This window comes from Colius striatus, chromosome 15, assembly GCF_028858725.1.
Source record: "Colius striatus isolate bColStr4 chromosome 15, bColStr4.1.hap1, whole genome shotgun sequence".
In the NCBI taxonomy this organism is placed as follows: Eukaryota; Metazoa; Chordata; class Aves; order Coliiformes; family Coliidae; genus Colius; species Colius striatus.
The window spans coordinates 14,485,984-14,511,135 of NC_084773.1; the positions used below are offsets into that span (position 1 = coordinate 14,485,984).

General features: G+C 41.8%; 1 protein-coding gene across 1 annotated transcript in view; it reads left to right on the forward strand.

Annotated features, from left to right (window-relative positions):
* The window catches only part of PTPRG (protein tyrosine phosphatase receptor type G), a 407,362-nt gene that overhangs the window by 341,801 nt on the left and 40,409 nt on the right, over nt 1–25,152 (forward strand). Inside the window, exon 14 of the mRNA XM_062008042.1 lies at nt 22,135–22,226. Within this exon, the coding sequence (XP_061864026.1) occupies nt 22,135–22,226 (92 nt within the window). The remainder of the gene's footprint in view (nt 1–22,134; nt 22,227–25,152) is intronic.

The following is a 25,152-nucleotide window of genomic DNA, read 5'->3' on the forward strand; positions in this document are numbered from 1 at the left end:
TTAAGGGAAGCCCAGGGTCAGTGCCACTTCTGTTTTCTCAGAGATGCAGGAGGGTGGCTAAATTTGGGAAATCAACTAAAATGCTTTTGATACACATTAAGTTCTGTCCTTTTAGAAAAAAAGCCCATGTTTTAGGTGTGACTGGTGACCTTCTGCTATTTGTTTTCCATTCTGATTTTTAATCTAAACACTACCATGCTATAGACTGAGATTTCAAAGGGAAAAATAAGGAGGGAATATTAAGAAGCAATTAAGATTTTAGAGTTTAGCCAACAGCAACTTTTAAATGGGAACTAAATTATAGCCATTTCTCAATTTCAGCTAAGAGGAAGAAATTAATTCACAACTATAGCTGGAGAGTTTTCTTTTTCTTCTTTTGAGCAGATACCATAATTCACCTCTGAATTATTGCTGCTATCAACATCATGATCCCAAAGACAAAGCGGGAATATTGTATTGCATTTCTTATTAAATCAAGCTGTTTATACAGTGCTAATATGTTTACATTCAGGAGGGATTTTTGGAACAACACAGCTGCTGCCTTTCAAAGAGCAAGTAAGCTTGCACTGCTTGTTTATAGTCGTGTGTGTATATGAGACAACTTGGGAAAAAGATGCCTTTAATTTTCCTTAGGCAAAACCCTATAGAATTGAGTAGACAGTAAGAGTTTTCTTAGATTTTTGTTAAGCATCCTGTTCAGTTGACTAGAATCTTTGGGACCCGTCCTGTGACAGAGCCTTGTACTTCTTTGGCGGTGCCTTTCTGTGTAGAAGAAATGACATTGAGCACCAGGAGATGTGGGTTCTTTTTCTGACTCAGTCATTGATTTTCTGTGTGACCTGGGGCCAAGTCACTTACGGTTTGACAGTATTGTTGTTGAACTCGGTGGCAAAGACCTCACTGGGAGCAAGCTCAGGTGTTCAATATTTCAGCATCTGAGCTCTGTCACTTGGTAAACTAGCACTGAAGAAGATTGGACAGCCATATTCATGAATCAGTTTGCAATATAGAAATGAAAACTGCAACATAAGACCAGGAGCTGTGGTAGTTAGCATGTCTAATAACCATGCTTCGGAAAAGTGCCTTTGAGTGTTAAATTCTGGGCAACTTGCACAGCTCCATAGCTAAGACAGTGTTACAGCTTCATTGAGGAAAAAAAAGAACTTCTGCCTGTAGCAGGTTGTAAAAAGTGCTGAAATTGTTATTTGAACCTCTCTCTAGGTTTTATTTTATGAGTACACAATGTGTTGTTCATCTACTGTACTGATTGAAAAAGGAACATTGCAAATTTACAGACCATTGTAAAATTGCTTGCTTACAATGATAAAAGCTGCTTTCAGCATACCCTTAAAATATTTGTGATTCTGCTCATTTTCTCCCTCATGGAGGATGCTGAGTGGTAACACTTGCTGAGAGCCTGTGTGTTGATTTTAAGAAATCTCAGGTGCAGTTGCATGAGTATTTATTTCAGCAGCAAGAGTTTCAAGCAGCCTCCTCCGTTCCTGCCCTTGTTTTGCCCTCTGTGATACCAATGCAAATGTTTGTAGAACCATGTGAGGAGCTGGATTGAGAAATAATCCCTGTTGGAAAAGGAAAAAAAGACAGAGGGGCTTTCGTGCCCTGATTTAAACCAGATTAGCTTCCAGTCTGGCTCATGTAGTAACCAGAGTTGTACCAGCTTAACTGAGGGACCAGCAGGAATGAGCTGGAGGGATGGGGACGCTCACACTGACACTACCCACAGTGGTACCTGAGGACCACATGCAGGCACTTGTGCTCAGGGTGGGAACGACAGTGCTCCAGAGCACAACTCGTCATCACAGGCAGTGAGGAGAAATAGTCAACAAGGGCAAGAGATTTCCTAAGCTGGGAGACAAGCAACACCACAGGGAGATGAAGGAAGTCGTGGAGGTGAGTGGTGTGGCTGAAACCTCTTGCAGCTTCCATCTCCTGTTTAGTTACCAGATGTGCCCTGCTCGTAATGAACAGGGCATGTCTTTGTTTTCCTCTGGGAATGGCCACATCTAGTCTCATATGATGACAAACAGTCTCAGAGGGCTGGGGATGGAGCAGATCACTGCCTGGCAAGTGGGATGCAGCCCAGCCCGATTCAGAGCCCTCTGATCTGCCTGCTTCAACCCAGGCAACGCAGGAAAAGCACTTAAGCTTTTATTGTAGAAGATCCAGGTTGTATTTGATTTTGCCAGTGCCAGGGGTAAAGGTACTGAAATGCTGGACCCTTTTGTGTGCTGTATCTCAAAGTGCTGTTCGTTTTCATTAAAGGGGAGCCGGCCTGTGATCAGCTCTCTCTTATCCCACGCGGGGAACCGAGCTCATCCTTTGTGCCGACGGCAGGCAGCTTGCTTTCAAGCCTGAAGCTTAGGGTAGCTGCCGGTTGCTTGTTCTAGCTGCTGGTATCATTCTTTGAGCGCTCATCATTCTTCCATTACGAGGAAAATCAATATGAAAACTTCTCTGACAGCATCTGTGCTCTTTCATCCAGCAACGTGCAGCCTGGGGCGAGCAGGGGAGAGCCCACAAGGAGATCCGCTAACGCCAAATCATCGCATGCCACTGCCGCTCGTCCTGTTGGCAGCTCCTGGGCTTTTATCTTCTCCTCTTGCAGGGAGCTGGAAAGAATCTGGCCCTGCTCTTTGCACGGGTGGCAGGGTGCTGAGATTTTCTCTGTGCATGAAGGGGTGAGGTAGGTGAGCACAGCTGTGCACGGGGGCAGCTGGGACTCAGCACCCAGCACAGCTATTCCTTCCCAACTTCTCGTTCAATAACCATTTCCCAAATGGCTACTTTAGGGCCTTTCAGAAAATCACAGGAGTTGTAAGTTGTTATAGTAACGGACCCCTGCTGCTGAATTGGCCCTGAGATGCCCATTTGGGCTTTTGAACAGACTAACTCATGCTCATTAGACAAAAAAAGAGAGAGAGACAGATTTGCAGATGGAAAGTTGCTTTTTAAGCGTGCTGGATGATCTGTTAAGAGCTAGAATGTGGAAAGGGGCATGTTCTCTCATTATATGCCTGTTACTTTTACTCTTCTTTAATTAACACTAGTTTTACTTTATTGAGGACCAGAATACTGCAAGATTTCCATTTCCTCTCTGGTGAGGAAATGGAAATTTCCCTCTGCTGACGCTTTACAAACCAAAGATTTTTGTTTGAGAAAGGAAAGAAGTTCAAGAGGGATTTGCCAAGCTTAAATATGGATCAGTGATGATTTCCAGAACTATCAGGATATCCACAAAGCTCAGAAAATGGTACTTTTAATTTTAATTATACAGCGACATCAAAAGCACTTTTTGACACAGGAATCTCCCATTTCAAGAAAACAGGTTTAAACCTGAGCAGTCTCATTGATGTTAATGGAGTGACTCCTAAGTAACTGGTACCCACTAAATCAGACCTTGCCCTTGTAAATTTGCATCCACGTGACTGCAGAACCTGTATCACCTTGAATGGATTCTCAAGAGTATGCAATTGCAATAAGAAGTTACTTCTTGCTAGGCATTTGAAGCCAGCTTCTTGATGCATCATGCATGTCCAGCCTTCTGAAGTTCATGAAGCAATGTTCTTGGCTGTCCTGTAAATGAAAAGCATATCTGGATTTATAGGCTGATCCAGAATGAAATAAGGGAGGGCTATGGTTGTTCTTGTGTGAAACACCTTTTCAATGAGAAAGTTGATTAGACCAGATGGACAGGCAGGGTTGTTAGTAGAGAAGAGACTCCTCTAGTACATGAAAGAGCTCTGCAAGGAATACGTGATCTTCTGCGCCCATTGTGCTGGGGATGAGGAATCTGTGGCTTCCATTGCAGAAAGAGAGAAGTTTACGTTTGACATTAGAAAAAGCTTTGTGATAAGAAAGACAATAAAGAGATGACCTACAGAATTTCCATCATTTCTAGGTTCCAAAACAAAGTTAAGCAGTCATTTGTCAGGAGCACCACAGGAGTCATTGATCCTGCACAGGGGCTTCTGGGCCCATTCTCCACAGCTCTGGTGCCAGCTTTAAACCACACATGCAAGCCTGAGAAAAGCAGAGGTTTAGTGTGATAAATTGTCCTGTAAATGACAGACTGGAAGCCTGAAAAAGCATTTGTAAGAAACAGTTTAAATGCATCATGTGTAAAGTGAATAACGAGAAGCCGATAAAAGAGCACATCTAAGAATTGGGAGGAGGAGAGGAGGAGGGCTCTAGCTTTGGAGAGAGAGTGAAAAGCAGATATTAATGGGCAAACTGCAAAGGCAGCTTGCAGAGGATAACTGTGTCAGGAGACCCACAGGTTGGTGGAAAAAAAAATCTGTTTGGAGTTTTGTTCCATCTGTTCTCCTGCAGCAGGGAGCCTAAAAATGGGGGAGAGTTAGGAGTAGAAACAAAACAGAGGAGAAGCGGTTGGTATAGCTGCGGTTTGTGCCCCCGTTGTGTGTTAACTGAGGCTCCATCCTCACTGCACATGTCAATACTGCCCTGTCATCAGCAGTAAGTGCCAACTTTGAGGCTACCCCTCAAAGAACCTGTGAGCAGGCAGCCAGAGTGACTGAGTCTAGATATCCCTGGAGAGGCTGTTGTATGAAAGTATTTTCTTGCAAGGGAGACAGGGAATGGCTCAAAGAACCATGATTTCACGGCTGTGAAACTACCCATCCCAGCACCAGGAATCCTGTTGCCTGCTGCACTGTGATTATTTTTAACAATACCTTTGCATGAGATCTCTTACTCTGAAACTGTGCATGTTCCTCAGCTCCTGGGATATTCGTGCCACGTGAGTCAGTTGTGTGGAACATCGTTTCTGCAGGCACTTTTATGGATGTGGCCACTGAACTCAGTGGGAGCCCAGAGCTGCATCACCTTTATTTTAAAGGATAATGTCAAGCATGCAATCCTAAGTCAAACAACAGGAGAACACATGCTTTGATTGTGGAAGCCTAGAATTCAAAATATCACGTTGGTGACCTTGAAAAACTCCTGAACAAAGAACGTATACTTTTTTATTTTCACTTTATTGTATGAGAATGGAGACATTTAAGCTCTGCTTTGCCCACAGACATGGGGTTTCTGCAAAAGTCTTAGCAGCAAGTTGGAAACCCATGGTTGGTGTACTCCTCACCACTTTGTTTGGAGGTGTAACATTTCCCAACATTTCCAGAAATACCTTCTTCTGCAGAGAGAGCAAAGGGGGGTAGGCAAAAGCAGCAGAGGTCGGGCAAGGAGGGATCTGCAGCACGGCTGCAATTGATCTTTCTGTTTTGTTTCTGTGGAACTAATTAAATGGATTAATTGCCGACATTTTTTTTTTCTGGAAATGCCTTCCCCAGTGCTGATGTAATGGTGAAGTCTTGGAAAAAAAAGATATTTTATCTTGCTCTAACGGGATTAAAGGTAGGAGTGGGCAAGGCCTGAGCTTAAACACATATTTTTTAAATATTCAAATGTTCTAGTTCAGCTCTGGTGGGAACTGGATTGTAGGTGCTGAGAGTTAAATGGCATGAAGAGTAAAGGGTTTCTGATAAGCACAGAGGTAGGAGAATGCCAAGTACCACTGGCTTCTCGTACTCGTCTGTTAGGTTCTTTGTAAGCCATTCTACAGGACACTTGTATACAACTTTGAAATTTTTGAGCTCTGGCTTTTAAAGCTGTGATAGTATTTCAACAGAGAAACAAATTTCACAAATGCTTTTTGTGAAATTGCTTCACTTGGGTGAAAACGAAAGGGTATTTCTTAAGAAGATGGATGCATTCTTTTGCTTTTGCCTTTCTCAGCTCAAAGAAACGATTTATTAACCCATTGTTGTTTGATCTGTTGCTTGCTTATGTTTTCTATTGATCTGTTGCTACTTTCTATCTTTTCTGTAATAGTCTTAGTATGTAGGAGCATGTGTTAAAGCATATACAGGTGTCTCTGGAGTGGATTTGCTCTCATAAATTGGTAGGTTCCGAACTAGAGGAATGTCTTGGACAAACTGGGAATGAAATATCCTATAATACAAATGGATGTACCTGCAGGGAACAGTATACCTCTGCTGTGAAACTGTGAATTAACCACAGCAACCAGATAAATTATATTTCTTTTCTCTCTCCTTGTAACCATAAAATATAGCTATTGAAGGGCCTTGTGCTGTCCTGAGTCCCACAGCAGCTTTTGGACTACCGTTAGCACTAGCTATTTCACAGCAGGATGTGGTCTCCATGTAAAATTGTAGGGTAAGAAGATGATATCAATTTAGCAATCTTAACTGCTTGGATAAATGCTAAGAATCAGCAGACTAGTTAAACAATAACAAGGAGAGGTGGACTTAATTTCACTTTTCTTAAAAGCTGTGCAATCTGGGGAAAAAAGCAATGCCTTGGAATGAACATCACATATCATGCTGCTATTACGAATGTTGCAAGTACTTGAATTCGTTCCGTTTATTGTAGAGCGCTGAGTTTGTTTGTTTAAAAGAAAACATTTCCTCTATTGCTAAGAACAGCATGTATTGAGCTCTACTGACTTACAGATTAAAAACCATTTGAGTTTTAACTTTTAAGCTGAAACAGGCGTAGGTGGCATGCCTGGGTCTTGATCGGTGGGTTGTTACATGTTTTGGAAATCGTGTCTTTTCTGAAATAGAACAAAAATGCTTTGAAATATCCTACAAACTGACATTTGTAGAGTCATAGAAATAAGCCCAATTTGATTTTTTAAAATACTGTTAATGTTTAAAGAGAAAAAAAAAAGGAAATCAAAACACTTCTCAATAATGACAAATGTTCTGTTCCCTGAAGGCTCAGATTGGGTTTCTGTTTTCCTTCTGATCAAGTAATCAGTTAAATGGATATGTTTCTGCACAGTAATTCACTCTCTAAAGTAATTTTTAACCACCACCAGAAAGTTTCCAGTGAGTGCTGGTAAAATTCCTCATGTTTTGTAGCAGCATAAGCTTATCTCATCCACTCCCATGTCAAATACAATTTAAACCATTATGGATTGAGGCATATTTTGTCATGTTACAGGCTGGGCTCTGGGCTACAGTGCTGAATTCCTGTAGATGGTGGTGACTTCACCAAGTCATGTGTAACAATGTCTTTGCACAAGCATGAGACTGGTGATCCAGGTCCTCCTCAGTTGGAGTAAATCCGTCTCTACTAACGGATGGAGATAGTAAATGGAAATGAAATTTACCCCTGCTGATGGGTATTTAACATAGATGTGTGATTTGAATGGGAGTGAGAGAATGGCCCTCTGCAAGGCAGGCAGAAAGATGTGCATCTCCTAAACCTGTCTTGGCAAATTACATCTGCCAGCCTCACAGTTTATTAGCAGCTGGGTGGTTCATCACTGAAGAGGATTTTATACTGTTAGAGAAGTGATTGAACTAAACTGGCCTGTGAGCTTTCCACCCGCTTTCCAGCTTTTCTTAAGGTATTCATTTCATCAAGCTGAATCGACTAATGCTGAGAGGAGGGATGTGGAAGGATGGACATCTTCAGCAAGCTTTTCTGTAGGCTTTGCATGACAGAAGTTGTAGTTATGTTTTCTGCTAATGCTTTGTCTCCCTACAACTATATACTTGTCCTGTGCCCTTGTTCTGTCTGCTCTTGAGGAAGAGGAAGGCGGAGAGAGATTAACGGCTTATCAAACATCAAGGACATTTACTTGGTTTGCATCTGCCAGTTACTCTGAACATGTTATGTGATATTGAGGGGTGTATACACCTTATGTTTATCAACAGTAATTCCTTATTAGAGAAAAGTCTAATCATTATTATTAAATGACACCATTTGAATGCGCAAATCATTGTAGTTTGACTTGGGTGATGTTTAATACTGAATCTTATCTAGACAAATCAATCGTATCTGCCCAGAGGGGTTGTGGAGGCTCCTTCCTTGGAGTTCTTCAAGACCCCCCTGGGCATGTTCCTATGCGACCTGATCTAGGTGGGACCTGCTTCTGCAGGGGGGTTGGACTAGATGATTTCTAAAGGTCCCTTCCAACCCCTACCGTTCTGTGATTCTATGATATCTGTGTGGAGATCAAGCCAAAAGAATTTAAAAGATATTTTCAATAAATAGGAGCAAAGAAAATGTTCTCTCTTTTTCCTGAGACTATGGAAATAAAGTTTCTGCTTTCCAAAGGAAAATACAGTAATTGGGAAATTTGCAAATGGAAATTAGCCTGTGTTGGTCTTCGCCTTTATTTATGTCATTAAATGGAGTTTTTAATTAGCATATATATTATTAATGTTTCAATATAATCCATTCTGCAAGTCCAAGTTCAAATAGGGAAAAAAACCCCTCAAAATGGGCTTGATGCACCCTATTGTTCACATGCAAAGCAGCTAACATCGATGTAAGGATACGAGGTGAATTGAAACATTCATATTTCATAAGGATGCAGTCTACATTTTCTGAAATTACTGCTTGAACTCTTATTTTTTAATTTTTCTCATTTGCATACATATTAGTCCCTGTTTAAATGATGTGTTAATTCTATTCATTAGACTTCCGAGAATGCTTCTAACTCTCCTGATAATCAAGCCTAGGTCCCTGGAAAGCAAATTATGTACTTTCATGTTGTAAAATCCATTGTAATCGTGACATTTATCACTGCAAAGCCAACTCATGTGGAGCACTTGGCTGCAGTTAGGAGGTCTGAACCTTTTTCTTATGCTTACAGTAATGATTGTCATCTGTGAATAAGGCATCAGGTCCCTGATGTTGCTTCAGGAATGATTGGACGCTTCACAAACACACCACTCTCTTTATGGTAAAAATATCAATTCAGCTCTTTGGAAGAGAAAAAGTGACTTGACACAGGTCCTCACACAAATGGGCAATCAAGAAGCTTCTGTTCCACATAATGTGGTGGTGGAGATGAGAATTTGGGGTCCTACAAGGGCTCTGCAGCTCTCTGGAGTGTATTTGGATGTCAAAGAAGGACCCTGCAAGCTTAGCTTTCCTACTGTCCAAAGTGCATTGGTGCTTCCAGATCTCCAAAAATGGTGGTCCTGAAAGCAAAAAAGCACGAGGGTGACAACAGTGCAGTAGGAGTCCTGTCACTAGGTCTCTGAGCAAGATCCTGTAGCGAATGTGGGAACAATCTGTGGGAAGAAAGAGGGCAATTAAATAATCCTGGAGTTAAGTGTCTGCAGTGGCAGATTTGCCAGGCTGTGACAGTTCATCTTTTTAATTCTAGGTATAAGAGCATTGTTATCCCAGTGGTAAACCCGAGGTGATAATTTCGTGAGGTTTTATGTTGATGGGGTGAGCCCTGAGTGGTGCCACACAGGGAGTTGCCATGTGTGCTCTGATTAGTAAAAAAAACTGATGGGAAGAAGGAAGATTCTTATGCCATCACTGCAAGGAAGTGCTTGACATCTTTAAAGGGCCATAAGTTTCGTTTCCATCTGTTTTTGCAGAGCCTGGGCCTTTTCAACAGCAGTGCTGGTGTGCTGTAGGGAATTAATTTAGCACTTTGTGGTAGCAGAAGGTTAGAGTTCAACATTACTGTTTTTGTTATCCACAGAGCTACATGGAACAAGTTCCCTGTTGTATAGTTTACAGGAATAGGTGGAGACTATTAGAAAGAGACCTGTTGTCCCTGCAGCTTAGTTTTATTCAAGATGGACAGAATAAGAGAGTAGAAGAGAAGAAATTGCAGTATTTGACATAGATACTCAGCAGCTGCTTCATCCCACTATGTCTGAGTGGTAATCTCAGGAGCATTCTGCATGAGAAGCAGCTGAACGATTCGGAATGTACAGGAACTGCTCCCATTTCAGCAGCGGTTGTGAGAATCCAAGCTGCAGCTAGGCCTGTGGGGGAAGGAAAAGTCTATGTCTTATTGCATTTCTGAGATTTCAGTGAGTATTCTGAGACTGCAATGTTGTCTACTCGACTTAAGCTTGCACTTGAGTATACTCTCCTTCCTTATTAATGCTTCCTTGTGCTGAAAGTGCACAGGAGAATCTGTGAGCTTTGTACCAGCTTTTTTTGAACACTTAAACCATCTGCAGCCCTCTCTTCCTTCTCTCCTTGGATGGCAAGGGTGAGGTCCCATTGACTTCTGGCCTGTCAAGCCAGGACAGGCTGTGCTGATTCCCTGTGTACTGAGCACGGAAAAGGAAGCTGAAGAACTCCAGCCCAGGGTTTAAGGTTTTACACAGTTCTTTTTTTCATAATCCTGGAAAGCAGACAGCTCAGCTCACGGGGGAGTAAGGCAGTGCATGAGCATTCCCCTTCCATGCCTCCTTCCAGCGCCTTTTTGCCTTGGTGCACCAGACAGCAACTCCTCACCCCAGGGAGAAAGGTACTGGCAATGTCACTCCTCATCTTTTTTCTGGTAACTGGAGCAACTTTTAACATTGTTATTGCTGTCCACCAACCTCATTGTATTTATTCAGCTTTCTGTGAAGAAGGAGTTAAATTCAGATGGAATGGATGTTTTCTGTTACAGCTCATGTTCTGTTTTGACCTTCTTGGCTTCACATATTTTCCTCCTTTTAAAGTTACTAGTTGTATCTGAGATCTTAACATCAGTGGGCTGCTTTGTGGAAATAAATATTAATGAGATGGCTGCTGATAGCATTGTATGGGTAGAAACAAATGCTTTTATAATAAATGGAGTTTAATATCCATTGAGTGGTTTGGAGTTAATGCAGGATAGAAAGTGACAAGCTCATGGCACAGTAAACTGCCCTTTGCAGGAATCAAACTAGAAGACTGAGCAGCAAACTGTAAGCAAACTTACTGTATTCACATGGGGGCAATGCAAAAGTGGAGTATCATTTGGAGCCTGGGACTTGTCCCCTTGAATGCCTTATAATTTCCATGAATCACCATTTAGTTACTGTATGGTGCCAAGTTTGCGTTCTTGGACTCTTTCCTGGCAATGCTGCATCCTGTTGCTCCAGTCAAACTGGAGGGAGACAGTATGTTTTGCAATAAAAGGGCACATCAATTAAATGTACTGTGTTCTGTTACATGTCTGTCAGAGAGAAGTGACTCATTTGTAAGCCTGCTGAAATTATTTGCATTGAAAAATCTTGTGCTGATGTTACAGGATTTTGCCTCATCACTTGAAACTGTTACCTTTGCCATTTCCTCAATGAGAATGGTCAGGAGTGTTCCTTTTCCAAACTGCAGGATTTGTTTGTGACTTGGAAAAACAGATGATTTGCTGAGATGTATTATAGATAGTTACTCCAGGCAGCGTTTAAGTAAGTGCAATTGTCACAGATCTGTCTCGTCGTAAAGAGTGATGCAAAGTGTTCATTGGGTTTGAATTGTTCATAAGTAGTTTCTCTAAATATTATACATCATTTTCATCTGGCAGGTGGAATTGCAGAGGCTGATACAGTGAGAGCTTGTTTGTGGCATTTAGATAAACTGGGTATTGTGTGAAATTGGCTTAGCAAGCCTCTAAAAGGAGGGTGCAGGATGTAAACTGAGGATGTAAAAGTGATAAAGACCTAAGCACAACACCTGGGAAGTTGGAGCAGTGCTTCCAGGCTGACGAGGAAGCATGTGAAAATAAACCAACAAGAGGAAAGTGAGATTATCCATTCTGTCAAAATGGCTACTATCAGCCAGGAGGCAAATGAGTAAACCGATCAACAAGTATTTCACACTTGTGTGTTCTCGAGAGGAAATCACAGATCTGAAACCAAATGTCTGGGACAAAACTACCAGAAATAGTAGCAAAATACTCTGCTGTTTAGTCTACATTTTAAACATTTTTAGCTCACAAAACTCCTTGAATTAAAATACTGGAATGAAACGGGAACTCGTTACTACAGTTCGCAGATATGAGCAGAGATGAAAATAGTTGGAGTGGATCTAACAGCAGGACCTCAGTTCCTGCTGGAATCTCCCTTTGCCTGTGTACCCAAACACATCTTGTTGCCTGCGGTGATTGCTGCCGTCTTTTCTACTCCCAAGCTTCGTGTCTAATTGCTGCACTAATGGCAGCAAAAGCACCACCAAAGATCACAGTAGAACATGGAAATGAAATACATAAGTATCGTAGGAGGAAAATTAATCTGAATTGCTAGAGGTGTCAAGACTGAGCAATTCACCTAGGAGCTGTCATCTCCTGTATTCCTGGAGCACAGTGTGTCTGCCCGTGCAGCCGTGTCACTTCACGAACTTCAGGAAAATTAAATACTGGGCCAAGAGCTTGTGTTTCATTTGCATATCTGCTTCTGAGCACGAGCCTGATGAATCCAGGAGTGTTTCTTCAGAAGTTAAGAAGCATTTGTGTGTTTTCACTAAGATGCAAAGTGCAATTCTGGTGGGCTTTTTTCTCCTTTTCCCCAGTCCCACATTTATCGACACCAAAAGGTTATAAAGAGCTTAATAAAAAGTAGATTAAAGCTTTGGAAAAAGTGCAAGTGAAGAGAACAGACTATAAATAGAAAATATATTAAACTGTATTTGGTGTTAAGGGATCTAATAATTAACATAGGTTGACTGAATTTCTCCTGTTTCACTTATCTGCAATGAACTTTTATCCTGAATCAGAATGTTCTCCTCCTGTGATTAGTTTTGTTATTAGCTTTCTACACACTGATTGAGACAACAAGAAAGCAATAGTTTATTTGCCCAAGTGTATACTTACTGAAAAAAGAATTTGTCATGAGGATGAAACTAGTTCCTGATTTTCACAATAATTTAGACTCATTTCTTAAAGGCAAAGTCTCTTCTACATCTGTTACTCTGTGATGTTTCAGTTCTTGACACTTTAATTGAGGGGCTGCTAATAGACTCCTTGGTAACTTTTCTGATATGGCTCATACTTTGAGCTCTTTTATTTATGTTGAATGTGTATTACCTTAAAACTAAAATTCAAGGAGCTTTCAATATCCTATAGGCCTGAAACTTCAAAGATAACCTATTTTGAAAAGGGAACTCTTCCTCACTTCTTTCCAAGCACTTTCAGGATCTAGTCTCCTCTGCCTCAGGGTGTAGTGGTTTCTACCTCTGTTACTTGCTTACTATAGATTGTTTCTTATGGCTTGTTTGGTCTGTTGAAATGGTAATTTAAAACATACATTGTTTTCCTTTTCTGTGCTGCTTTATTATGCCAAAGCATGCTTAATGTTGCTTACTGCTTTTTGGTGTTAATTAGATGTTTCCTACAGGACTGGGATTTGTTTAGTATGATTGCTCTTGTTGATGCTATTTATTTTTTAGACACATTCTCACAGAAAATACCACCCTGTTTAATGCAGGGCTATTTATTCTGATGTATTAGTTGGTTTGGGTCTGCTGTGTTCAGCAAAGGGAGCCCAGTGGATATGTTCACACCAAGCCGATTGTCCGGTTTAACCAGAACACCACTTCAGCGAATACCGCTTGCTTCTCTGCGGTATGGCTCTATTAATGCAGAGCTATGCCCAAGGTATTTAGCCCGGCAGATAAGGAGTATTGGAGCGGGCAGAGCTCACGCTAACATGCCCACATGCCTCCTGGCAGCTGAGATAGGTCACTGGGGTCTGACTCGGGGTGTTTTTACAGAGCTAGTTAGAGATGTATTCAGCATACCACAGCAGAATACACAACATAGTATTTCTCAGTGGTTTAGTTCAGTGGATGGTAGCTTGTTGTCTCTGATATTTGTGTTTCCTTGTCACATTTGTTAACCTTTGAATGCAAGAAACTCATTAAAGCAATTCCTCAGACACACGTACTCCAGAGCTCCCCAGAGCTCTCGAGTCACTACCAGATTAGTATCAGCGACAGCAAGAAGTGAATCTCCAAATGGGTTGATTGATAGCAAGATTAATGATCCTCAGGACTTCTGTCCAGGTTTATTATTTAGTGGCTTACAAATCTTTGCTTTCGGGGAGATGGGTGGGGAAGGAGGACCAGCTGTTCTGTCTGTATTAGCGTGATGAGGTGATGTACGTAGCCCTGTCAGAGCACAAGCGTTAAGTGGCATATTTTCAGTGTTCTCATTATCTGCTAGGTACTAAATAATTTGCTTCTCTGCTTTGGGTGCCAGCTGCTCTTTTCTTTTCCTTTGTGCTGTGCTTCCAAAGGTATCTTTTTGTGCCATTTCTAATTGTGTTCTAAACAGTTTAGAGTTAACAGAGAGACCATAAAAAAACTGAAGTAGCTATTTCTTTTTGAATTAGCCAATGAATAAAGCCCACCCTCCAAATAGGCAGTGATGAAAAGAGAAACTAAATAACCACACCTTTAATATTTTATCCTGGCCTCAAATAGGCTAAACATTAAATATGTCCAGCAGCTAGGAAGTCTTCCTAGTAATCTCATGCAGCTTTAGTTCAGGTGGGCATGGGCATGTCTGCTTAGAAAGAAGGAGCTTCCCATTGAACATTTCATTATATTTAACAAGCTGGCATTTCTGCCTGAAGATGGGTAGGGCCAACAAAACATAAGAAAAAAACTGTGCTTAAATTTTTAGCACATTTTTGTGTTATGGTTAGGTACCAGGCCACGGCTTGATGTCCCTAAAATTGTCAATTGAATGTCCCACTGTCCTATTCAAAATAAGGAAAGGATACTTTTTGGAAAGGGAAAAGCAGGACTCTTTCATTTTGGGAGTAATTAGGTGGTAGTAAAGACATTTAGGTGAATGTTCCAAAGAGAGACCCAGTTGCTGTCCTCTCTTGCGAGGGATCATCTCTGTATTGTTTTTCTTGCTATTTCAATCCAGATAAATTACCCTTTGCATTTAAAAATACCTGTGTTTTAACCTCCCAGTGTGCCACTCTGGCTTTATTCTTTCCTTTCCTGAGATTCACCCCAAATGGAATTCATATCTTGAAATGATATCAAGTATGCTGAATTTTGAGTTCTTAGAGGTGCTACTAAAATCTCCAGTAAGAGGCAATCTTCATTGATTGCTGCAGCTCTTGTGATTACAGAAAAACTCTCCACTTGGTTAAATTTGGCTTCCTTCTGTGAAAAAGTTTTAGGCTACTTTTTAATATTACATGATGTTTAGTTCATTGGAAGTACACATTTTATAGGAACTGCCTAAGGTATTATTTGATTGGAAAAGGCATGTCTTTGTTTTCCTCTGTGATTTTGTAGTCTTTGGTATGAATGTTGCATTAAATAAATAGTTGACTCAAGGAGGGGAAAATGAATATGTCAGGCTTCCCTTTGGTTTTTAAAATCGTGCCAAATATTCAAACCCTTTTAAGATGCCACCTATAGGTTTCTCTACCTCATTTTTGCCTGAAGACATTAAAATTTTGAGTGGTAATGCATATAACCAGGGAGCTCCTTCTCTTGCAGGAGGAAATACTGATGAGTAAAACCCGTTTAGTCATCTGTAAAATTGCTGAGTGCATCCAACACAGCTGTTGTGAGTATTGATTAAAGCAAGAGGGGAAGGTCTGATGCTGCTAGCCCTGTCAGAGGTCACCAGGAGAGTAATTAGCTACCAAGTGTTACAGGGCCAAGTGTCAGCACAAATAAGGTTTCACCATCACCTTCTCTTTTCTCTAGGGACCCCAGGAAGATGGGACAAGGAAGCGTGGAAAATGTTTGTGCTGAGTTAAACTAAGATTTATCCACTTACAATTTGCAGTTAAAGAGCTTTCTAAGTGCATTTCTGCACTGGCCACCTGGGCACTTTCTGGTCACACAGCTGATGGAGGGGGGAAGGACTTGAAAACAGCTCATCTTGGTTGGGTGTTGTCATTTCCTAACCGTTTAATTATTTGACTGCCCTCTCAAAAATTGTTTCTTGTGTAATGTCTGAGTTAATACCGTATGTGATGTAAATGGGTATCTAGCCTCTGGTGCAGGACAGGATCTCAGAGGATTGGGAGAAGAGGGTTTTTAATTTTGTGGAGAGCTGTGTAGTCAGCTGGCAAATTTAAGCCATAAATATTAAATTAGCTGTCTTTCTGTGTCAGAAATCCCTCATCTTGTTTGCAGATTACTTTTTCAGATGGACAGTTTTACTAGAGGTATGTTCTTCATCACAAATGCTGTCTCAAAGTTTTGTCCACCTTTTTTCTCCATTGCCTTTTCCAAGCCTTTTTCCTGTCCTTATTTCTCTGATGCTGCAGGATTGTGTAGTTCTAAGTATGTGTGTTTGGACTTGTGATTAGCATTTGTATCCTTTTAGCTTTTGCAGGTCTGTGTGTGTGTGCAACAACTCACTAATGTGAAAAAGCATTTCTCCTTGCCTGGAGTCTCCTGAAAGGGACAGTCTACTTTTCATCATCCTGTCCAAGAAAGGATGCCAAGAACTTGGCACGCTGAGAACTTCTGAAGCCTATCCATGTATCTTCTAGATCTCTCCAGTTACCCCATCTGTGTGATGCTTTAACACTGCTCTAGTAGATTACAAGCAGAAATGGCTTTTGTGAAGATGGCGAATTGTCTTCGGGAGGGATATGCAGGAGAATCAGCATTATTGTGGGGAAACTTCGCTCCTTTTTCAGTTTTCTTCTATTCTCTTGTTTTTATGCATTTCTACTTTGAATGTCCTCTCCAGAGCTCAAGTTCAGTCAGCCTCGACTGCCCTGCTGCTCCAGCATAGCCTAGGTTCCTTTATAACTCAGCTTTTGAATTCTGATCATTAAACGTTAAGTCCTGGGAAGGGAAAGAATTGTAGAAAATTGGGGCAATGTAAGCCATTTGCTGGCCAAAAAAGAGTAAATGCAGATGCCCCTCTGATACAATGAATGTAATATCACTGCTTCATGCTGGTCACTTATTCATATTCATAAGATCAGCTTTTTTCATGTGGTTTTCTCTTCTCTTTTTCTTCTTAACGCTTGAGTCAGTTTTATTGCTCATAAAAATCAGTGACTGATGACCCCAGCTAGAGCAGTGCAGACTGAAGACAGCTGTTGTCCAGGCTTCCATCCACTGCTCTGCTGGTGACATGGTCATGATTTGCAGCACTCTGTTGTTCTGTAGTCTGCAGCTCTTTTCTGAGGAGTCATTGCCAATTCTGACAGTGACAAATGCTTGCCAAGGAATAGTGAAGCTAGTTTAGAGTGCAGAGCCATGTGTTACTAGTACACTTGACTGCATACATACTCTGGTTTTGGTGCCAGCAGAAACCAGTCTTAATTGTGTCTCCTGGAAAACATGCAAAACAGCTCAACCAGAATCTGAGGCATCTTTTCTTCTTTTGAAAGTGAGAATGAATATGCAGAGGTAGTGCAAAAAGATCATTTCCTGTCTTTGGATCCTTGTTTGCAAGCTATTTGCAGACTCTTCAGTGATGAAGGAGGATGGTGAATGAATACCTGTATCCAGGTTCTGTTTGATAAAGACTAAGCCATGTCCCATGCAGCTTGGTTTAGAGGTCCATTAGAGATCCTGGTTTTACTCCTGTTCGGTCTTGCCTGTTCTGCCCACCAGCTAAGCACTATGTGTGAAAGTAGGGTGACTCCAGGGACTGTTGGCTTCTTAGTTAATAAATGTACAGAGCTTCTGTCCGTGGCAAGCTGTTTCTGGAGGAAGGGTACACAGAGGACAAGGTTTGCCCTGCTCTTATAGTAGTGAATAGGCCTCCAGGACCTTTTCAAGCCATCTGCCCCCGAATTGGTCATGCTTTGGGAGGTAATGACCCAAAAAGAGAGTAGCTGCAAAAACATGGGAGCCTCGAGCTCCTAGATGCTATTACAGAAATAAAGTAGTATAAATCTGGCTAGCCTTGGAGGGGGAACACGTGCTGCTCCAGCCAACAGAAAGGCCTTCAAGAAGGAATAGATCTCTAGTATACAAGGGAGCAGTGAATGTGCCAGTTGCTTCAGTATATCAGGCAGGACATGGCTCTTGGGTTTCCCCAGAAAGTGTAGTATTCCCCTTGGATTTTTCCTGTGTTCAGCCACTGTCCTAGTGGTTTCAGCCAGGCACTGCCAAGGCAATCACTTGCCCTTCTGCAATAATCCCTTGCTGCTTCTCTCCCTGCCTCAGCTGCTCCAGAGCAGCACAGATCCCTCGCCTGTCATCACAGATCAGGGGATGCTGCCCATGCTAGGCAGAGTAAAGAGGAGAAAAGGCCAAACACTGCCCTCGGAGCTATTCCCAGCACTCCCATTGACTGCCGTGCACTCTGTGTTTGTATTGGAGGCAGGATTAGCTAAACACAAAGGCACCATCCTCTGCACGAAAATAAAATGCATCCATGCTTTCAGGCCATTATGTGATCTGGTTCTCCCTCTTGCTTTTAGATTAGTATAAAGGAGAAGCTACTTGAGGTTTATTAACTAATAACCAAGAAAACCTGTTCTGAGTGTCAAAACAATCTCATGAGACATCTCTCCTACAGAAGCTAATCTGGTGTTTTGCTCAGCAGAGATGGAACAAGCTTTTAACCCAGCTAATCAGGACCATCTCTTGGCATATTTTATGCTTTCAGCTTGATAATAAGGTGCTGCTGCTTTGCATCCTGTTAGTTTGCTTTAAAAACTCACTGCCAGTATCTCTGCAAAAAGTCTCTGGACAGGGGGATGCTCTTGCTTGTGTTGTCTTTGCATTCCAGACCTTGCCTCTCTCCTTCTCTGGGGAGATGCTAATCTCGCAGTGTTTTACTTTATGTATTTTGGTCCATATGTGACAACTGTGTGTCTGATCACCACAATCTCGCACAGTTATTGTACCCCAGGGAAAAGGAGCCAAAAAAACATATGGGGCTAGAGAAAACGGTGTGCTTCACTGCACACAGGCGTATTTCAGAGACAACAGACTCTTTGGTGTTTTGCAGAAAAGATGTGGGCTCTCCAAAATCTTCTGGAATTGAAATCAAGGCTGGGATTTGCTTCTCATCAACCAGTGCTGCAGAAATGCAAGAATTACTCTAAAATTAATGTTTCAGTTGTTAAGATATTCATCATCATTTATGCCACTGACAAATCCCAGTTGTTCATTCACTAAGAACACTTCTATGAGGAAAAAAAAACCCTCCTTTTTTCTGCTGATGGTGTTGGTTTCCTGAGCAAATGGGCACACATGCATGTGTATCCATGTTGGGGCTAAAAGTTACAGGCTGAAGTGCTCATCTGAAAGCAGTTGTAGACTTTTTACCTTGCCTATCCTTGCATCCAGTCCCACCTCTCTCCATGACTGCTTCTCTAGTGACTTGTAATAAACAGTTTGCTGCTCTCATCCTTTGCCTTTATCCAGCCCTCCCCATAGATGCACAGAGATTTACTGCAGCCTCTTGTAGCCTTAGCAACTGCTGCCACTTCAGGTTTGTATACTGAGGGAAAGGTAATGGGTAGGGGAAATGCCAGGGGATAGGAAAGAGCATCCTGAACTGAGGGAGAAGGCAGGTATTAAATTGTCTAAAATGCCTCTCCATAGCCTTGATCTCAGCTATCAGTATTTATTACTACAAAGTAAACACAAGTTTGCAAAAGGCTCTTCTTGGGCCCAGACATTTCCTTGCTCAGGCAATCCTAGGCTGGGAAGTGGACATAATCCAAACTGGGTACCTGGAGGCATCTGCCTCGTGCTCCAAATTGCATGCTTCCTCCCGCAGCTACACAGAGGAGAGATGCAGGAGTAGGAAACAGACCGAATATGTAGGGCTTGCTGGAAAATTCATACAGCAAGTTTGTGAATCCCATCATAAAAGGTCTTTTAGAGATCCCCTTGATCCTGCTCTATAGTTTGAGCCTCCGTGGTCTCATCAGTGCTGCCTTCTGCTGTCACTAAGGCGGGGATGCAAAAGCCTGTGTGCAGCAAGCTCAAATCTAAAGGCCAAACTTGGAACATTTACAGAAAATAGGAACAAGCAAAATAAAAGAGTTTGAGAGGCATATCTTCACCTAACAGGCCAGTATCCAGTATTGTAAAGTAATGAAGATGCGTTATGTATGTACACACATAAGCCAAGAGTGTATTTTAGTGTGATGTTTGTGACTTGAGAAAACCTGAAGTCAAATTCCGTGATGATTGCCTTTTCAAATCAGCTGTAGAAAGTCTTCCAGGAATGAAATACAGAATTGTTGATGACATTAGTGATTGTTGCAAACTTTACTATCTGAAATACTCATTTAATACGTTTGTTCCAACATTGTGCTCATCAGAGATACGCTAGACTGAGTATTCAGCTATCATCATCATGGTCCTTACAATATCACACAATCTGATTATCCAACAATTACATGTTTGGAGGCTATTAAGAAAAAAGCTATCTGCTGCATAAAAACCTATAATGCTAGCCTACCAGAGCCTCTCAGAGTATAAAATGACAAATTAACAAAAAATAATTGCTTTTCTTCAGTATCATCAGCTTTAAAAAATCCTGTAAACCCCTGTGTGAAGGTCTGTCTTTTTATCAAACACCTTCTTAAGGCCTTCATTACCAGGAGAAGCTGTTCAAGGATTTTTGTAGTATTGAGTCAAGGGAAAGAGCCCCAAGTACATCAAAATCAGGAACATTTTGCCTGTTTCATATTCATAGTTTCTTCTTTATGTGTGACTGATTTATTCTGCTGCGTGCCCCCAGGGTGTGCATTGTCCAAAATAAAGGCTGCCAAAGGAAAAAAAGAAGAAGAGAGAACAAGGAGCAAGTAGAGTAGGGGGATTTCAACCCGTGTTTTTAAATGCTGTGAGACTATTGCACATCTTGCACCCTCGTGTGTGAATTCACCTTATGGTGTTTCTTCACAAAAGCATACTCACTAAATAAATGACTTGAGCACAATGCAAGACATCGTGCTGAAAATAGAAAGCTGCTCGGAAACAATTACTCCATGCTGTGAAATCCTCTCTCTCCTGCTTCTGTATTGTCTTAAGTTGCCCGTCTGGTGCCATAGCATGTGCTTGTGTCACAGAGCACTGTGAGTGTGCAGGAGAAAGCACAAATGCATAGAAAGCAAGCCCCCTTGATTATTTTAGGTTCTGGTTTTGCCTAAGAGTGTGGTTTGATGTCCAGTGACTTTGGGAGTTTTTTGCTGTCTGGCATGTGTGGATGTTGAAAACAAAGGGCACGCAAATTACTCTGACAAAGTCAGCAAAGGGGCTGTGCAGAGTGGGCTCTGTATGGGGAGAGCACAATGCCCGAATTACTGAGACGCAGACTGCATGGCAGGAACTTGCGAGCCACTACGTGCAACTATGTTTCAGCAACTTGACAAAAGGCACAGCTCACCAGGCCGCCCGCAAACTTTGCCCAGGTGTTGAGGAGCAGTTCATTCAGGGCTGCAATGGGAAGCTATTGTTAAATGCCCCGACAGATGAGAGCAGACCCTTCTCCTGCCACAATAGCTGCTCACACCAAGCAAGACTCATTAAATATTCAGTTCCAGCCTCAAGCAGCTCATTAAGTCAGCAACGAGCAGTGACGCTGGTGTTGGAAAACCCTGCCTCAGTTAATATCACCATGCAGAGTCTCCTCGGATCCCTTGATGTTATTCTGCTCAGTTCCTTTTCTGTGATGACCAGCTTGTGCTCTCTGCTTTGCATTAAATACAGGTAAAAAAAAAAAGAGTCAGATGGATTTAAGTGCTCCTATTCTTTATAGGCCTTTTCAGAGATGAGTCCTGGAGCCCAAGCTAAGTATCTCTTGCATTTTTCTGTAGCAGCATATGTAATACAAGTTTCAGGAGGAGGATGGGATGAGGGTTATATGGCTTTAATGTTAAAAAAACAAACAAAAAACTGTGATGTTTAAAGGATAACTTTCATAGCAGAACATCATGACATGTAGCAGTTACAGAGACTGTATTACTGTCAATTGGCTGTTACACAGCAGAAACTTTTACAGTAAGTGTGTTTTCCCTGGAAATGCTGGTATGTTAGGTGGATTTGGGCTTGAACTGCGTGCTGAATATGTTTCTTATGTGCAGAGTTTCTTTCTGAATGATGTGTTTGAAACCTATTTTGCAGCCACTAACTTTTGTGAGTGTAATTTCATATTGAATAGTACTTAGCAATAATACACAGAGGCATTTATGGTGAGTGGATGTCAGATGTCAACAAATGAGAGCACACCAGAATCTGGAATCAGGATTGTAATTGCAGAAAACACACGTAAATTTTCACTCATTGATGTTTGACATCTATAACATCTGAAAGTGCAGAACAGAACTGGAGAGGCAGGGCATGTGAAAAAGTTTCAGGCTGTTCTATTCAGAGAGCAGTTCTTAACACCTTGAATCTATTTTTTCTGTCTTTTTCCTTTAACAGAAAGTGTTTTCAGACTGCCCATTTCTATGTGGAGGACAGCAGTTCCCCCCGTGTGGTCCCCAATGAAAGCATTCCCATTATACCTATTCCAGGTAAGACCGGTTTCATCTCCTGTGTTTGTGCTACTTGGAGTCTTCTTGTGATAAATTATGGGGTTTTGGTAGAAAGCTTGGTAGAAATTTGTTGCATCGGTGCTGCTTCATTTAGTTTAAGGTGCTTTGCAATGGAGCCCTGAGTGACAGTGCTGTATTTTTCCATAGGTGCCTCTCCCATGTTGTTTTAACAGAAATTACAGAATAACCTTTGTCAAAACCATGAATAAAACTACTTACAAACACTAAGATATTGCATCCAGGGTTAAACCAGGTGCTTTGTCAGGGCAGAATGTGGATGAGCGATGTGCAGCTCCACTGCTCTCTTGAGATGAGGGGACTTGCCCCCTACTTTCAGCATGGGCAGAGGTAATGTCTGCTGGGTCTCAGAGATGAAAGAAAGGCATAAGGATAAGCAAACAATCTGAAGTAAAGTCCAAAGACATCTATTAATTTGGTATTAATCAAGTTACCAAAGGTCAGATTCACCTCTCAGCTATACTGAGAGTGATGCTGGAAGCAGAGTTTAGTGCTATTCTCTCTTCATCAGACATTTCCCCTGGGAATGATTAAGTGCAGAATCCAGCTTCCTTTAAGCTGTGATGACAGAGAGCAGGTTGGTGCTATAGTGGCCTTTGCAGCCATTGTCTTGTTTGATGTTGGACAGTTTCACAGGCAGAATTAAGACACCCAAAAATGTTATGTTGACCTCTGTCAAATACTCATATTTTTTGCTTCAAGGTGTTTTAAGTTTCCTTGTCGTATTCTGCAATTTGTGTCACTGGTCTGTGGATTCCATCTACATCTAATTAGGTTCATTTTACCAAGAAGCATTCAAAGCCATCTCTGAGACACTAAAGAAACATAATTCCTAGAAAAGTGAAAGAATCCAGTCGCATCTTCTTTTATTTTATTCAGTAGACATGTGTGATTTCCTTCTAAAAAGAATCTTCCAAAGCATCCTGTGGGAACTAATATGAAAGGTTAACTGTTACATTCCTATAGAAAACATTGGGCAGTTTGCCTTGCAGTCTGGTGCTGTGCCACTGAAAAGAAAAGAAAACATGCTTTACAAAAACCTTAAATAGTTGGATAACTCCTGGTTTTCCTACTCTAAAACCAGGAGTACTTTGCTGTTGGGTCTGCTTTTGGCAGTCAGTTTAATGGTCCCACCATGCTCTCTTTCAAGTGATACTGCCTGAGCCTGTGAGGAAGGATGAGCTAACTCAATGCAGAGCAGTGTCAAAACCCTAGGGATTACGAGCACAGGGAAGCAGGGGAAGTTCTGCCATCAGAGAGAAGTGTCTTTAGCCAATGTGTAGGTTTTTTACTGTAATTGATAGCTTTTTTCCTTTGATAAAGAAGCCATCAGAAAGCTCCATCTTTACACACTGTGGTCTGTTTTGTTGAGAGAGTGGTTCTTTGCTGTTTCTCAGGGATATCTTAATGGTCAGTCAATTAAAGACTGACTGACATTCATAGAACTTGTAACACAGGCTGAAGAAGTTCCATTAAAATTGTGCAGGTGGTAGATACCGTAAGGCCAGCGCATGCACTGATGCTTCTCCAGCAGCCATTCTGGCACATTAGAAGAGGTGATTGAGTACAGGAGAACGTTGTCTGATGGAGACATTTTCCCATGACTAGAGAAAGCCAAGGTCTTGGACCATAGCAGCTTTGGGAATGACATGATACTACTGTTGCAGTGGGTCTGTTCAGGCTCACCTCTGATGAGGTGCTGCAGATTAAGGCACCTACTGAGCAAGTGCTGCAAGATACCTCGAGGAGCTTTATAGTTAAAATTCTGCTAGAACTGCTGATGAGCTCTAAGGCACGTGAAGAACTGGGCCTTAGACAGAGGGTTAGTCTAGTTGCATGCAAAAGTGAATTACCAATCTAATGACATGTTTTTTGTTGCTATAATGGACATTTAGACACTTGCATATGCACATCCAAATGGATGTGCCTTGATCTAAAGCTGAATTGTGCCCAAAAAGTCTGAAGAGAGAATGTACTGATGAACTTGAAGATCTTGGCACTGACAGTAAAACTATTCAGACCAGCAAAAGCCAAATCACCCTCTGGAAGTGCCTCTTTCTGTGCATGTTAACTATTACCCGTACAGGGAGTCTGTAATGAGGCCCAAAAGAGATAAATTACAGCTATGTTGGCTTTTTCCAAAGATAGGAGATACTGCCTGGAAAGATCTTTGAACTCTCCTGAACAATTTCCTTGTTTGGAGATGTAGAAGAAGTCTGGTTTCCCCCATATATGTACCTGTTGCTGAAAGACAGTCTGCTCTGACATCAGCTGCTGCTCCCACGTAGGCAGCCCACTGAAATGCCTTAAAAACGTTATATGACAAAGTTCTCCTTTGAACTGATTGCAACTGGTGAAATGATAAGCCTCTGAACTTCTCCTCTGGAAGCTCCCAGAGGGTGTGAGAAGGTCTCATTTGCCATGTTTGTCCTAAAAGCAAAATACAAGTGGTGTTTTCAGAAAAGCAAAAGTTTTTTGAAGTAACCCTGTCAGACCATGAAACCCTGTCCTTGGAAAAGGAATTTGAATAGATCCCCATGGCACCATGCACCTGCCTCCTACAGTGCAGTGGGCCAGTTTCTGCTCTCAGTTACGAGCAAGCAGCCATACTGATGGCAATTTAGAGCAGTGTGTCTGAAGACATTGAGTAGATTCACCAAGGCCTGTCCACAGCATGCAGTGAGCTACTGGTCAGAGGAAGCTCAACATGTTTGAGTTGGATGCTCCTGGCTCAGGTGTGGGCTGGCTCTTCTGAGAGTCAGGAGCAGCAATGTCCTGACACATCTCAAGAGGTGTCAGGAGCAGTGTAGATGTCTCTGTGCCCTTGCTTTGCTCCATGACACGTTGCCATGCTCGGGAGTAGCTTTCTGTGCCACATTCTGCACTT